Here is a 12,500-nt window from a genome sequence, read left to right as displayed (position 1 = left end):
GCGGTTGGTGATTGGTGATTAGTGATAAGCGGTTGGTGGTTGGTGATTAGCTATTTGTGATTAGCGGTTTGTAATTAGCGGTTGGTGATTAACGGTTGGTGATTAGCGGTTGGTGGTTAGCGGTTGGTGGTTAGCGGTTGGTGATTGGTGATTAGCGGTTAGTGGTTGGTGGTTGGTGATTAGCGATTGGTGGTTAGCGGTTGGTGATTGGTGATTAGCGGTTAGTGGTTGGTGGTTGGTGATTAGAGGTTGGTGGTTGGTGATTGGTCGTTAGCTGCTGGTGGTTAGCGGTTGGTGATTGGTAGTTGGTGGTTAGCAGTTGGTGATTGGCGGTTGGTGATTGGCAGTTGGTGGTCGGTGATTGGTGGTTGTTGATTGTGCGTGTTGGTGATTGGCGGTTGGTGATTGGCGGTTGGTGATTGGTGGTTGGTGATTGTGCGTGTTGTGTCAACACTTGTCTGGGGCCATTAATGCTTTTTAGAGTGCTGTGTTAGTGTGTAGAACGGGCTTTATGGTGTGTGTAGATGAGAGTGCTTTTTAGAGTGCTGTGTTAGTGTGTAGAATGGGCTTTATGGTGTGTGTAGATGAGTTTGCTTTTTAGAGTGCTGTGTTAGTGTGTAGAACGGGCTTATGGTGTGTGTAGATGAGAGTGCTTCTGTGTTAGTGTGTAGAACGGGCTTTATGGTGTGTGTAGATGAGAGTGTGCAGCTGAGTGTGTGTGCTATGCATGTCTGTCTGCCGGCAGATGCAGTGTGTGTTTGTCCCCCCAGATGTATTAATGCTTATAGATTTGCAGTGTGTGTGTGCATGTGTGCACATGTACCAACAGCTTTGTATATTCATGTAGGGCTGTTCGATTTTGCCCAACAATACAATCCTGACTTTCTTCTCTCAAAATGTTCGATTTTGATTACGATTATTTTGTGAAATGGCAAAACTAAGGCAACGATATTATTTCAAATATGCTGTTTTTATTGAAAATTTTTCCACATTGGGATGTAAATACAAACCTTGCTCTTATTAAACAAAAAATCCCTCAAGGGATTAATATTAAGAAAAAATCAATTGATCGAACAGGCCTATATTCATGCTTATAAATTAGCAGTGTGTGCGTGTGTGTGTGTGTGTGTGTGTGTCTGTGCATGTGTTTGCACATGTGTACAGCTATATGTATTCTTGCTTGTAGATGCAGTGTGTGTATACGTGTTGCTTGTAGATGCAATGTGTGTGTGTGTGTGTGTGTGTGTGCCTGCATGTGTTTCTTTTAGGTGCAGTGTGTATTTGTGTGTGCATGTGTTGCATGTAGATACAGCGTGTGTGTGTGTGTGTGTGTGCACATGTTGCTTGTAGATGCAGTGTGTGCGTGTGTGCACGTGTTGCTTGTAGATGCAGTGTGTGTGTGTGTGCACGTGTTGCTTGTAGATGCAGTGTGTATGCATATGTGTGTGTGTGTGTGTGTGCACGTGTTGTTTGTAGATGCAGTGTGTATGCATGTGTGTGTGTGTATGCACTTGTTGCTTGTAGATACAGTGTGTGTGTGTGTGTGTGTGTGTGTGTGTGTGTGTGCATGTGTTGCTTGTAGATGCAGTGTGTGTGTATGTGTGTGTGTGTGTGTGTGTGTGTGCATGTGTTGCTTGTAGATGCAGTGTGTGTGTATGTGTGTGTGTGTGTGTGTGTGTGTGTGTGCATGTGTTGCTTGTAGATGCAGTGTGTGTGTATGGGTGTGTGTATGTGTGTGTGTGTGTGTGTGTGTGTGTGTGTGCATGTGTTGCTTGTAGATGCAGTGTGTGTGTGTGTGTGTGTGTGTGTGTGTGTGTGTGTGTTGCTTGTAGATGCAGTGTGTATGTGTGTGTGTGTGTGTGTGTGTGTGTGTGTTGCTTGTAGATGCAGTGTGTGTGTGTGTGTGTGTGTGTGTGTGTGTGTGTGTGTGTGTGTTGCTTGTAGATGCCTTACCAGATGGTTCCCTGAGGCCAGTGTGTTTCTGCTGTGGGGAGACCGTTCTCCCAGAGCTCCCAAAGCTCCCAGTGCCTTGTGTTCTGTTGTGGGTTCTATGTGCGGTTCTATGTGTTGTTGGGTTCTGTTGTGTGGTTCTGTGTGTTGTGTTCTGCCGGCCGGTGTGAAGGCCGCTGTGTCCTGCGAGCTGAGCGTAGAGCGCGTTGACCAATCATGGCGTGTTCTGTTGTTGTATGTGTTTGACAGAGACACTTGTTGCCCTTGCAGCTGGGGGAGGAGCTCCACAGCAGCAGGGCGGGGCTTAGCAAGAAGAGGCGGGGCCACGGCCCCAGCAGGGAAGCATGGGAGTTTGAGGTTTCCGACAACGAGAATGAGGAACGCCGCTCTCGAGCGCCCCGGGAGAAAGTGGTGTACAAGACTTATTCCGTGAGTACACACACACACACACACACACACACACACACACTCACTCCTAAAACTACTCCTCACTCACAGACATTTACATATACACCAGGCTTGTGCAATATTCTGAATTGAATTGAGAATGACTCCTTAATTCCAATTCAATTATTGAGTTTGAATTGAATTTGAATTGAGATCAAAAACAGGATGCAGAATTACAATTCTAATTTGAATTAAAGGAAGTAGAATCGAAATTCAATGAAATTCAAAGAAATTCATATACATAATTTAAGGGTAGTGTTTAAAAATGTTTCACAAAATATGTCAGATATGATCGCAACAAACACACAACTTTTCAATTACATTTCCAAAGTAACCTTCCAAAAATTGAATGTATGTGAGATTCAATACATTCTTCCTGTTATGTGACTGGAATTGTTTTGAATTGCCATGAATTTAATTCCACTTCCTGTCATTCCAATTCAAATTCTAATTCAAATCCCAATTCATGAATTGAATGGAGGCCAATTCTAAAATTCAGAATTGTGCACAACACACACAAACACACCATTATTTTGATCTGAAACCGTTCTCACAGACCCACACATACTCTCTTACACACATACACTCATCACTGACACTCGAGTGTATGTCTTGTGCAGAAGCAAAATCCGGAGCGGGAAGCAGAAGAGATGAGGAGTCCACTTAAGTCACACAAGCCCATCCCCATGAGTACACACCAGGTCAGTACACACACACACACACTCCATAATGTCATACATTACACACACCCATCCCCGTGAGTAACACCAGACCAGTACAGTGTTTCCCACACACAGACTCATTTGTGGCGGTGCGTGGGCTACAGATTCAACATCGGCCGCCTCATGCTGCGTTTCGTTTTTCTTTTTTTTCTTCAACAATATTGAAAACACGCATCGTATGAAAGCGTACGTTTCCGTTGTATACTATGTGTACACGTTTACCAAACACGGGTGTGTGTGTGGGTGGGTGGGTGGGTGTGTGTGTGTGGTTGATCTCTGATGTTGCTCCCCCACACGCCTCTGTCCAGCCTCAGCTCTGTTCTGTGTGTGTGTGTCTGTGTGTGTGTGTGTGTGTGTGTGTGTGTGTGTGGTTGATCTCTGATGTTGCTTCCCCAGACGCCTCTGTCCAGCCTCAGCAGTGGCAGACAGAACTCCAACCAGCTGCCTCAGGTCGCCCGAGCTCCGCACCCTGTGAGTGTGAGTTTCTGTGTGTGTGAGTGTGAGTTTATGTGTGTGTGAGTGTGAGTTTCTGTGTGTGAGTTTCTGTGAGTGTGAGTTTCTGTGTGTGTGAGTGTGTGAGTGTGTGTGTGAGTGTTAGTGTGTGTGAGTGTGAGTTTATGTGTGTGTGAGTGTGAGTTTATGTGTGTGTGAGTGTGAGTTTATGTGTGTGTGAGTGTGAGTGTGAGTTTATGTGTGTGTGAGTGTGAGTTTCTGTATGTGTGAGTGTGAGTGTGTGAGCGTGTGTGTGAGAGCGTGAGTGTGAGTTTCTGTGTGTGTGAGTGTTACGTGTCCGTAAATGATCAGAAATGGTTCAACATAACAGAGGAAAAGCCATAGAATCGACGTAATGAAAATGAACCAATTTAATCAAGCAAAGCTCCCAAACAGACGGAGTACCATGGCAGTGAAGAGAATGCTGTAAAAGCTAGAAAAGAAAAGGTACACTATGGCCTTATTAAAGGTACACTATGCAAGTTTGATAACCCTTGGACTTATTAAAGGTACACTATGTAAGTTTGAAAACCCTTGGACTTATTAAAGGTACACTATGTAAGTTTGAAAACCCTTGGACTTATTAAAGGTACACTATGCAAGTTTGAAAACCCTTGGACTTATTAAAGGTACACTATGCAAGTTTGAAAACCCTTGGACTTATTAAAGGTACACTATGTAAGTTTGAAAACCCTTGGACTCTAGCCTAGCCTACCTACCACTTCAGCACAATCAGTGCTTCTTTGTGTGTTACAAGTGATGAGCGTGTGTGTTTGCGATTTGTGTGGTGTTTGTGTGATGAGTTAGCCTGGATGCCAGACCGAAGTTTAGCCCCGCCTCCATTCTTTTTCTGCAGGGAACTTCGGTCTGGCACTGCTCCGTTCAGCTGCTATTATTCGAGATACACTTCGGCTCGGACCAATCACATTTCACAGGGCGGGCTTTACGTGATGATTGACATATGAACAGCAGTGACGTTCACGGCTGCATGCGTCCTCGTTCAATGAGTTAGGTGTGAGACCATGTTCGCTTAGGTTGATTTTGATTGCAACAGAAACGCTATGGCTATGAATGCATAATTTGTTCATGCAGTTTGGCCTTTCGTTTATCTTAGCTATTGAAACGGAGGTTTTATCACGGATTCGCACAACTATTTCTGAACACTTAGACCAACGAGGATATGTGGGAAAACTTCAGTTTCACTTTCACCCAGTTAAAACAGCATGTTTGGGTGATGTTGTTCCCGTTTGTTTAAAAATGTCTGTTTGCTCGTTGGGTTAACGACACACTTCCCCAGCTGTTCATTGCATATACAGTTTGAAGGAATTATTTTTAAAAACGAAGGAGGATGTTTTCCATAGCCTACCCTGCTACATATTTCTGTCTTAGATTTCGCAGATACTGACAGCCAATAACTTGTTCTGTTTGGTTTGGTCTATCCAATGAGTGCAGAGCTATCCCCCCCGCACTGTATCGGTTGAATCACGCCCCATAATCGCAGCTGAATGGAGCAGTTTCAGACTCATATTCTGACAAGAATTGAGTATGACGTCGTCAGGCTAGTGATGAGTTAGTTGTGGTGTGTGTGTGTGTGTGTGTGTGTGTGTGTGTGTGTGTGATGAATAACGAGTGATTTGTGATGTGTTTGATCATCAGAGGGCAGATGGCAGAAAGGGGGTGGAGTCGGTGACAGACCTCAGAGAGAGGCGGAGCTGGAGTGCCAGAGACACCGTGCCGTCCAATCAGGATGCAGTAGGGCGTGTTGAGGAGACAGTGCTGTCCAATCAAGATGCACTGGGTGGGATGGAGGACGAGGATGAGGAAGATGATGGCATCCCCATGGTAACGCCCCTCACTGCACACCTGTGTGTGTGTGTGTGTGTGTGTGTGTGTGTGTGTGTGTGTAACCCTGTCCTCTCTCCTCTATAGATCACGCAGATCTTCTCCCTGGCGGAGACTGGTGTGTGTGTGTGTGTGTGTGTGTGTGTGTGTGTGTGTGTGTGTGTGTGTGTGTGTGTGTGTGTGTGTGTGTGTGTGTGTGTGTGTGTGTGTGTGTGTGTGTGTGTGTGTGTGTGTGTGTGTGTGTGTGTGTGGAAATAATGTGTTTTTAAATCTTGCTGCAAAAAGGCCAGATGTTGTTGTTGTTGATGAGGACAGCAGAGAAGTAACCATTATTGAAGTGGGCTGTGCATTTGACTACAGTCTAGAGGATGTCTATCTTACCAAGCTTTTAAAGTATCAGCCACTCAGAGACATTGTTGTACAGCTTGGGTACAAATGTAAGCTGTTGGCGTGTATATTTGGAAGCCTAGGTAATGTCCACAGACTAGTAGTCAGGGGTTTGCAGATTAGTGGTCTCTCTAAGCCAAGAGCAAAGGCTCTAGCAAAATTCTGCTCAATTTCTGTGATAATTGGCAGTCGCCACATATGGAGAAGGCGTTGTTTTATGTACCCATGAACTGAGACCAGAGGCATAGGCTACTGGGTTTGCAATGCTGGTGTCTAAAATTGTTTGTGTTCCATGAAATTCATTGTAAAATGTGAACACAAATAAAGGTATTAAAATGTGTGTGTGTAACCCTCTCCTCTCTCCTCTCTAGATCACGCAGATCTTCTCCCTGGCGGAGTCGGGGGTGGCGCTGGATGGCGCTCTGCTGGCGCTGCTGGAGGCTCTGCGTGGGGTGGCGCTGCCCCAGCTGTGGCTGCCCGTCCTGGCCGCGGGGCCCGTGCTGACGCTACTGCAGTGTTCTAAACGATCCCCCATGGCCGACACCGTGGTCCGCATCGGAACCGGCCTCGGGTTCAGCGTGAGCGTCCAGGAGCAGCCGCTGGTGCCCACGCACCCGCTCTACGCCCAGCACCCCGCGCGCATGACCACTCCAGGCCAGGTGGTGGCGCTGCTGAGGGACCTGGAGGGCCACGCCGTGTGCCAGGGCATCCGCTCGCACGCGCCCGCCCCCCCCAACGAGCCGCTCGTCAACGTGCGCCTGGCCACGTGTCACTTCCTGGTCCCGCGCAGCAGGGAACGCTGCAGCAAGTGCCGCTACCCGCCGGAGAAGAGCTAGACACACACACACACACACACACACACACACACACACACACACACACACACACACACACACACACACACACACACACACAGAGTACGCTGCAGCAAGTGCCGCTACCCGCCGGAGAAGAGCTAGAACACACACACACACACACACACACACACACACACACACACACACACACACACACACACACACACACACACACACACACACACACACACACACACAGAGTGCGCTGCAGCAAGTGCCGCTACCCGCCGGAGAAGAGCTAGACACACACACACACACACACACACACACAGAGTACGCTGCAGCAAGTGCCGCTACCCGCCCGAGAAGAGCTAGAACACACACACACACACACACACACACACACACACACATCAACACACACACACACACACACACACACACACACACACACACACACACACACACACACACACACACACACACACACACACACACACACACACAGAGTACGCTGCAGCAAGTGCCGCTACCCGCCGGAGAAGAGCTAGAACACACACACACACACACACACACACACACACACACACACACACACACACACACACAGAGTACGCTGCAGCAAGTGCCGCTACCCGCCGGAGAAGAGCTAGAACACACACACACACACACACACACACACACACACACATCAACACACACACACACACACACACACACACACACACACACACACACACACACACACACACACACACACACACACACACACACACACACACACAGAGTACGCTGCAGCAAGTGCCGCTACCCGCCGGAGAAGAGCTAGAACACACACACACACACACACACACACACACACACACACACACACACACACACACACAGAGTACGCTGCAGCAAGTGCCGCTACCCGCCGGAGAAGAGCTAGAACACACACACACACACACACACACACACACACACACACACACACACACACACACACCACACACACACACACACAGAGTACGCTGCAGCAAGTGCCGCTACCCGCCGGAGAAGAGCTAGACACACACACACACACACACACACACACACACACACACACACACACACACACACACACACACACACACACACACACACACACACACAGAGTACGCTGCAGCAAGTGCCGCTACCCGCCGGAGAAGAGCTAAACACACACACACACACACACACACACACACACACACACACAGAGTATGCTGCAGCCCAAGAAGAGACACACACACACACACACACACACACACCCAGCAAGTGCTGCTACCCACCAGAGAAGAGTTAAAAACACACACACACACACACACACACACACACACACACGGAGAAACGTGTGCACTCATACAGCCACTCAAAGAAGCCTCGAGCAAACACACTCCCTGCTGCCCACCTACACACTGCACACACAGACATACACGCACACACACACACGCACACACACACACACACACACACACTACTTCCCGGTGGTGAAGCGTTGAGCACGCATGTGAAATATCACTCTAACACGCTAGCTTGTCTGTGCTCTCCATCCACACCAGTGCAGCTGGCTCCCTCTAGTGGTGGAGAGCTCCAGTGACACACAGACCAGGGACCTGATGGGGCCCCACCGTGTGTGTGTGAGTGGTGGTCCTCAGGACAGCATAGCGTTTATCTCTGTGTGTGTGTGTGTGTGTGTGTGTGTGGTTGTATGTGCAGTATGTGTGTGTGTGTGCAGTATGTGTGTGAAAGCATTTGTATGATGGGGAGAGGAAAAGATGTTCTGTGTAGGAGAGCAGCCCTCTGCTTCTGTACTGAACACAGACACGGTTCCCCTGGTGGAACTGAGCAGAACACAGACACGGTTCCCCTAGTGGAACTGAGCAGAACACAGACACGGTTCCCCTAGTGGAACTGAGCAGAACACAGACACGGTTCCCCTGGTGGAACTGAGCAGAACACAGACACGGTTCTCCTGGTGGAACTGAGCAGAACAGAGTCTCGGTTCCCCTGGTGGATCGGGTCAGATGTTGGCTTTGGTGCAGTGGAGCAGCCAGACTGACCAGGAGGAGTGTGTGTGTGTGTGAGCTGAGGACAGCAGCCAGACTGACCAGGAGGAGTGTGTGTGTGTGTGTGTGTGTGTGCTGAGGGCGCTCCGTAACGCTCCTCCTCTCTCTCCTTTCTGCTCCTCCTCTCTCTCCACTCCTCCTCTCTCCTCTCCTCTCCACTCCTCCTCCCTCCTCTCTTCTCTCTCCTCTCCGCTCCTCCTCTCTCCTCTCCACTCCTCCTCTCTCCTCTCTGCTCCTCCTCTCTCCTCTCCTCTCCTCTCTGCTCCTCCTCTCCTCTCCTCTCTCCTCTCTCCTCTCCTCTCTGCTCCTCCTCTCTCCTCTCCTCCTCCTCTCTCCTCTCCTCTCTCCTCTCTCCTCTCCTCTCCTCTCTGCTCCTCTCCTCTCCTCTCCTCTCTCCTCCTCTCCTCCTCCTCTCTCCTCTCTCTTCTCCATGTTTGATTTGTATTTGTACATGAATAAAGCACTGTGAACTGTGAACTTCCTCTCTGGTGCCTCTTGTTGTTTGACTTTGAAACCGGATGCGTGTTCTAGAGAATGTTCTATAGAATGTTCTTTAACATGTTCTATGTTCTGATAGAAGGACGCATGTTCTGATGTAACACCAGCTGTTGGAATCTCCAGTGAAAACTTTGTACTGTCATCACAGCTCATTTTGATGTTAACTTGTACACACTAAGGCCCGAGCACTTGTACACACTAAGGCCTGAGCACTTGAACACACTAAAAGGCCTGAGCACTTGTACACAGTCTACACACTAAAGGCCTGAGCACTTGAACACACTAAGGGCCTGAGCACTTGAACACACTAAAGGCCTGAGCACTTGAACACACTAAGGGCCTGAGCACTTGAACACACTAAAGGCCTGAGCACTTGAACACACTAAGGGCCTGAGCACTTGAACACACTAAGGGCCTGAGCAGCACTGAGCACTTGTACACACTAAGGCCTGAGCACTGAGCACTTGAACACACTAAAAGGCCTGAGCACTTGTACACAGTCTACACACTAAAGGCCTGAGCACTTGAACACACTAAAGGCCTGAGCACTTGAACACACTAAAGGCCTGAGTACTGACCACTTGTACACACTAAAGGCCTGAGTACTGAGCACTTGAACACACTAAAGGCCTGAGCACTTGAACACACTAAAGGCCTGAACACTTGTACACACTAAGGCCTGAGCACTTGTACACACTAAGGCCTGAGCACTTGTACACACTAAGGCCTGAGCACTTGAACACAATAAAGCACTGAGCACTTGAACACACTAAAGGCCTGAGCACTTGAACACACTAAAGGCCTGAGCAGCACTGAGCACTTGAACACACTAAAGGCCTGAGCACTTGGAACACACTAAGGGCCTGAGCACTTGTGGACACTAAGAGGAGGGTCTGAGTTCGGCTACACCAAGGCGACCCTGCAATGGGCGAGACCTTTCTGGTGAAGTGAACTTCAGTAAACCCATCGCATGCAACCAGTGTTCAAATCGGATCGATCGATCGATCTATCTCATATTAATTAACTTATTGATCTATCTATCTCTTATTAATTAACTTATCGATCTATCTATCTCTTATTAATTCTTGACGTGGCCAACTTTGCGCGTCCGACTTCACTCTGGCCACAGTGCGCATGCACTGACTGCAAACGCTGTCCAACTCGCACGCGAACTGTTTGATGAGCATCGGTACTCGGTACCTGCCTGGGCGCGCTGAAATGGAGCTTCAGGCGACCAGAGTATCGAGGTGGCGTGACGCTGCGCTAGTGTAAGCGGAGGGCTCGGGTGAACGGCACTACGGTGCTGTTCCGGTAGCATCCAGCGATCCACGTTAACGACGCAGTCGCATGCAGTCAGGTCTGGCGAGAGGAGCGTCACAATCTGCTCGTTAACGAAAGCAGCCGCCTGTTGTGGCGACCGTGACGCAGCTGAGCGCGTGTGAGACGCGCGACGCTTTTCTCTGAGGTGGGGGGCCGCGAGAGATGCGTCCGCAGGATGGGACCGCGCGCCGCTGGTGAATTTTAATGATCTGAGGTCCGGACAGACCGGATACTTGGAATCGTAGGATTTAGTCTCGTGTCTCCGCGATCCTGCGCGTTCTCTCAGGGTCGCCTGATGGTGGGAATTCTTCGCTAGCCCGGGGAATCGGCGCGTGGATTCGCAGATGTGCTGTCCGTTTTTCTCTCCGGTTACAGCTGAGCAGCCACTGTTTTGCGCACGCAGATGTGTGTGTCGGTGAATAGACTACTGGATCGCGCGCTTCACCATCACCCAACCTTCATTTGCGGTGAGTACGAGCGTCCCCGTGCACATGTAGAATCTCAGCATAACGACAGGTCTCCTCTCTCTCTCTCTCTGTATCCCTCTCTCTCTTTATCCCTCTCTTCATATCTCCCCCTCTACATCTACATATCTCCCGTTAGTCGTGTCGGACAGCCTCGCCACACTGATAGACTATATCAGGTAATTATGGACATGTTACTGTATGCATGCCATCTTATCAGACAGCATTGGCTATTAGTGCCCACACACACACACACACACACGCACAAGCCAGGCCTGGGACGCTGTTTATTATTCGTGTGGGGTTCGCGCGCGGTGTAGCGGGGATGCCCCACTGCCGTTCTGCTGTTGATGACAAGCAGAGCCCGTGCCATTAGCGGCAGTGCAGTGCGTGCATGAAACCCCAGGAATGATCCTATTACGGGAGATTGACGTGAAGGATGTTGTCTCTTTATTGAACCCAAAACAGGGAATGGGGGCGTGGCCTAGCGCTGTCTCCATGTAGTTCTCAGCATCTGCGCATGTGTAGGGCGGCCCGGCTCTGGCCCTAATTAATGCAGTCACGGCGAGCACCGGGAGATGGATGAGCCTTCAGACACAGACCGCACGCGTGGCACAGCTTAAACGGCCGCCCTCTGTCCGGTGACAGTCTACCGGTGCTAGGCCGGACTGGGTGACAGAATGTTGCCCAGTTGCGGCCCAGTTGCGGCCCTCCAATCGGCCAGGCGCACCCACTAATCCACAGTCCTGACAGCACCCCTATATGCGTATCGGTGTATCATGGAGCGCTCAGCTGGAAGAGGAGCCTGCTGACCAGCTGTGGACTCACGCCGCACGCGTGACCAGAGGTGCCCAGAGGTGACCAGGGAGCATCAACAGATTCAACTGCGGATGAGGCTCTGCTAGAATTAAAGTTTAGTTACAAGTATCATTTTAAATGATTCAATATGTAAACTATACAATGCTAAATTGGTAGCAGTGGCAAACAATTACCCAGTTAAATTAGACAGATTGTGTTAGGCCTGTGTTGTCTATCTCAACAGTCACCATTACACATGGGACAACTTAAACCTAACACAAAATACATATGGTTATTCCACAACTTAAACCTAACACAAAATACATATGGTTATTCCACAACTTAAACCTAACACAAAATACATATGGTTATTCCACAACTTAAACCTAACACAAAATAAATATGGTTATGCTTTGCTGCCGGGTGCTGTAGGGTTCCCATTCTGAGTGAAATGTAAAATTCCCTGACAAGAAAAAGAGAATTTCCTTGACCGGCTGTATCATGCTGTAGTGTGCATTGAATTAACATCAGAGCTTTCAGAGCAACATGGTGTTCTAGAATCTTTTAATTGTTTTCACATTGGCTCTGGATGGACAGACAGAAATGCGACAATTTGACAAAATCCAGGTCCAACAATCGCAAAGCAGCATTGACATTTTTTTTGTTTAATCTTTCCAGCCTTTGTAAATATTTCATCAATATCTTATAAAG

General features: G+C 48.8%; 1 protein-coding gene across 3 annotated transcripts in view; it reads left to right on the top strand.

Moving 5' to 3' along the window:
- mbd1b (methyl-CpG binding domain protein 1b) overlaps positions 1-7,420 on the top strand; it is a 27,838-nt gene extending 20,418 nt beyond the window's left edge. The window contains exons 12-16 of one of the 3 annotated variants that reach the window (XM_062545204.1): positions 2,221-2,379; positions 3,018-3,098; positions 3,516-3,596; positions 5,268-5,453; positions 6,212-7,420. In XM_062545204.1, coding sequence (XP_062401188.1) covers positions 2,221-2,379; positions 3,018-3,098; positions 3,516-3,596; positions 5,268-5,453; positions 6,212-6,676 — 972 coding nt within the window. In that variant the 3' untranslated portion in view covers positions 6,677-7,420. Of the gene's footprint in view, positions 1-2,199; positions 2,380-3,017; positions 3,099-3,515; positions 3,597-5,267; positions 5,454-6,211 lie in introns of all 3 variants that reach the window. The other 2 variants (XM_062545203.1, XM_062545201.1) reach the window with 2 other exon arrangements.
- Positions 7,421-12,500: the final 5,080 nt, after the last annotated feature.

This window comes from Sardina pilchardus, chromosome 9 (genome assembly GCF_963854185.1).
Source record: "Sardina pilchardus chromosome 9, fSarPil1.1, whole genome shotgun sequence".
Classification (NCBI taxonomy): Eukaryota; Metazoa; Chordata; class Actinopteri; order Clupeiformes; family Clupeidae; genus Sardina; species Sardina pilchardus.
The sequence above is the reverse complement of the archived record's forward strand: the minus strand, read 5'-3'. Positions and strand labels throughout refer to the sequence as shown.